The 2,654-nt window shown below is 61.8% G+C and overlaps 1 protein-coding gene across 1 annotated transcript in view; it reads left to right on the forward strand.

Annotated features, from left to right (window-relative positions):
• Nucleotides 1-744: 744 nt before the first annotated feature.
• Nucleotides 745-2,654, forward strand: part of PWWP3A (PWWP domain containing 3A, DNA repair factor) — a 14,285-nt gene continuing 12,375 nt past the window's right edge. Inside the window, 3 exon segments of the mRNA XM_027769566.1 lie at nt 745-916; nt 1,132-1,230; nt 1,605-2,311. Of these exon segments, the coding sequence (XP_027625367.1) occupies nt 1,174-1,230; nt 1,605-2,311 (764 nt within the window). The 5' untranslated portion in view covers nt 745-916; nt 1,132-1,173.

Here is a 2,654-nt window from a genome sequence, read left to right on the forward strand (position 1 = left end):
CTCTGGGGGGGGTGAGGCGGCCAGGCCGGGCCGTGCCTGGGGGAGGGGCGGCCGACCAGGAGGTTCCCGCCCAGCGTGTTCCCCGTCCCTGCACCCCGTCCCTGCAGCCTGAGCTCCCGTCCCTGCTTCCTGAACCTCATCTCTGCTTCCTGAACCCCGTCCCTGCAGCCTGAGCTCTCCTCCGGCTTCCTGAACCCCGTCCCTGCAGCCTGAGCTCTCCTCCGGCTTCCTGAACCCTGTCCCTGCAGCCTGAGCTCTCCTCCCGCTTCCTGAACCCCGTCCCTGCAGCCTGAGCTCTCCTCCGGCTTCCTGAACCCCGTCCCTGTTTCCTGAACCCCGTCCCTGCTTCCTGAACCCCGTCTCTGCAGCCTGAGCTCCCGTCTCTGCAGCCTGAACCCCGTCCCTGCTTCCTGAACCCCATCCCTGCACCCTGAGCTCCCCTCCTGCTTCCTGAACCCATCTCTGCATCCTGAGCTCCCCTCCTGCACCCTGAGCTCCCCTCCTGCTTCCTGAATTCCCACCTCTGTACCCTGAGCTCCTGTTCCTGCTGCCTGAACCCCAGTACCTGCTCTGAACCCCACCTCTGCACCCTGACCCTCCACTTCTGCCCTGAGCCACCCTGGAAGTCTCTTCCTGCTGGGGCACCCTCCTCAGCACCCTGTTCCTACTGCTCTGAAACTCCTCCACTCCGAAACCTCCCCTTCACCTCTGTGCTCAGCTGTGCCAGGCGTTCCTAGCAGCTGTCCCCGTCCTTTCCGGGACATGGCAGCAGGACAGCCAGCAGCCGCTCTGTCGTTCGCGCTGTGCGCTGTGGTCACCTGTTAGCTCCCAGACGGGCGGCCGTGAGCGCTGCTGGTGGCGTTCCGGAGGGCCTGTCTGGCTGAGGCTGAGGTGGGAGGCAGGCCTTCAGCCGGAGGTGATTAATTCGGGAGCCTTTTAGAAATACTCGGGCCAGCCGCTCTGCACTCCATCGGGGAAGACAGGCGCCTCTCTGGGTGCCGGGCCCCGTGGTGTCTGTCTGCCTCTCCTGCGGAGCGTGGAGGGGGCCTCACTCCAGGATAAGCGAGCGGCCTTTGCCCCGAGGGCTGTGGCTGCGTGGACGATTTATAAACCAGTGCCGTTTCCTTGCAGGCCCGTGGCGTCACCTCGCCCCGCTGCGTGTGCACACCAGCAATGACGGCCCCCCAGTATGTCCTCTGCACGTGGAAGAGGCGGCTGTGGCCCGCCAAGGTGACAGCCTGGAGTAGGGCGGACTTTGGGTGACAAGTGATGTCTTAAGGAGAAACCTAGGGGTAACCGGGCCTGGGCGGTCGGTGCCCGCCGCACGGCTCAGTGCCGTTCCCAAGGCTGCATTTCGGGAAATGCCTTTTCTGCACCCCAAACACCGGCAGAGTCAGCTGTAAGAGGCATGTGCCGTTGCGGCCGGCGCCCCGTGCTGGCGAGAACCGTGCCCGGCCTCTGCCGCCCGCCCCGTGCCACAGTGTCCCTGTCCGAAACGGAGCGGGACCGCCCGTCCCCGGGTCCCCGCGGCCTTTGATCGCGTTGCCTGTTTTGTCTTAATAACAAGGACCTTTTGTTGTTGTTTGGTTTTTTTCTTAACACAGGTTTTGGCCAGAACCAAGGCTTCAACAAAAAATAAGAGAAAAAAGGAATTCTTTCTAGATATTCAAATTCTCTCCTTGGAGGAAAAGTTAAGTGCTGGTTTTTTTAAAAATGCTATTTCTTTTCCACCTGGGACTGGTGCGCCCCTAGAGGCCCCTCCCCGCAAACAGTGCGGCAGGCCGGCGGCCGTTACCCGGAGTGCTGCCACCCCTCGGTGCTCGTCCTCGCCTTGCGAGGGGCACGGCCGGCGTGCTTTACGTCGGTTTGGAAACGGGACCGGGACGAGGTGCCCTGGGAGCCGGACGGGGATCCGAGTAGCAGACGGTAAATGCAAGACCAGGCTGTGGAGGCTCGCAGGAGGTCTCCTGCCCACGCTCTGCCCTTTCGGAGCCCTGGGTGTCAGGCCCTTCTGTTCGGAGACGGGGTTTGAGCCTGTCACTCTAATGAGAACCTGTCACCCGGCACCGAAAGGTGAATCCTTGGCCTGCAGACGGCTCTGCTGTCCCGCCACGGGTCATCCGCTGGTGACTGCGGTGCAGGCCGCGGAGGTCTGGTGTCTGCAGAGCCCAGACGGCGTGGGGGCCCGGGCGCCCCGTCCCTGCTCCGGTCCCCCTTTGCATGCAGCGTCTCCCCACCCCCTCCTCCCCGCGCCCCTCTCCCGGAGCTCGCCCGGGTGGTCCCCAGCCCGCACTTTCCCTGCGGCGGGGAGGTAATTGAATCCTCGAGTTGAAAAGGAAAGTGCGTCCTTTAAACTGAAACGCACCTGCTGAGCTGTAAACAGCTCTCTGTGACAGTCCGGGGATCTGAACATCTAACAAAGCGGTTATTTGTGCAGTTGAAAGTGGGATTTTGCCTCATGAAAGTCATAATTTGAATTCATTTTTACTCTCAAATCCAGCCAACCTTTCCCGTCTTAAAAGGGAGAAGAAAAAGCCCAGCTCACCAGGCCTTGCCGCCTCGCTGCAGGCGTGGGAATTCCTAGTTGGCGGGACGTTCGGTCCAAGCAGAAGGTTGAGGAGGAAAGCGAGTTTAATTCTTTTGTCAGCTGAGGA

The sequence above is a fragment of the Tupaia chinensis genome, unplaced genomic scaffold, assembly GCF_000334495.1.
Source record: "Tupaia chinensis unplaced genomic scaffold, TupChi_1.0 Scaffold149964_1, whole genome shotgun sequence".
NCBI lineage: Eukaryota > Metazoa > Chordata > Mammalia > Scandentia > Tupaiidae > Tupaia > Tupaia belangeri.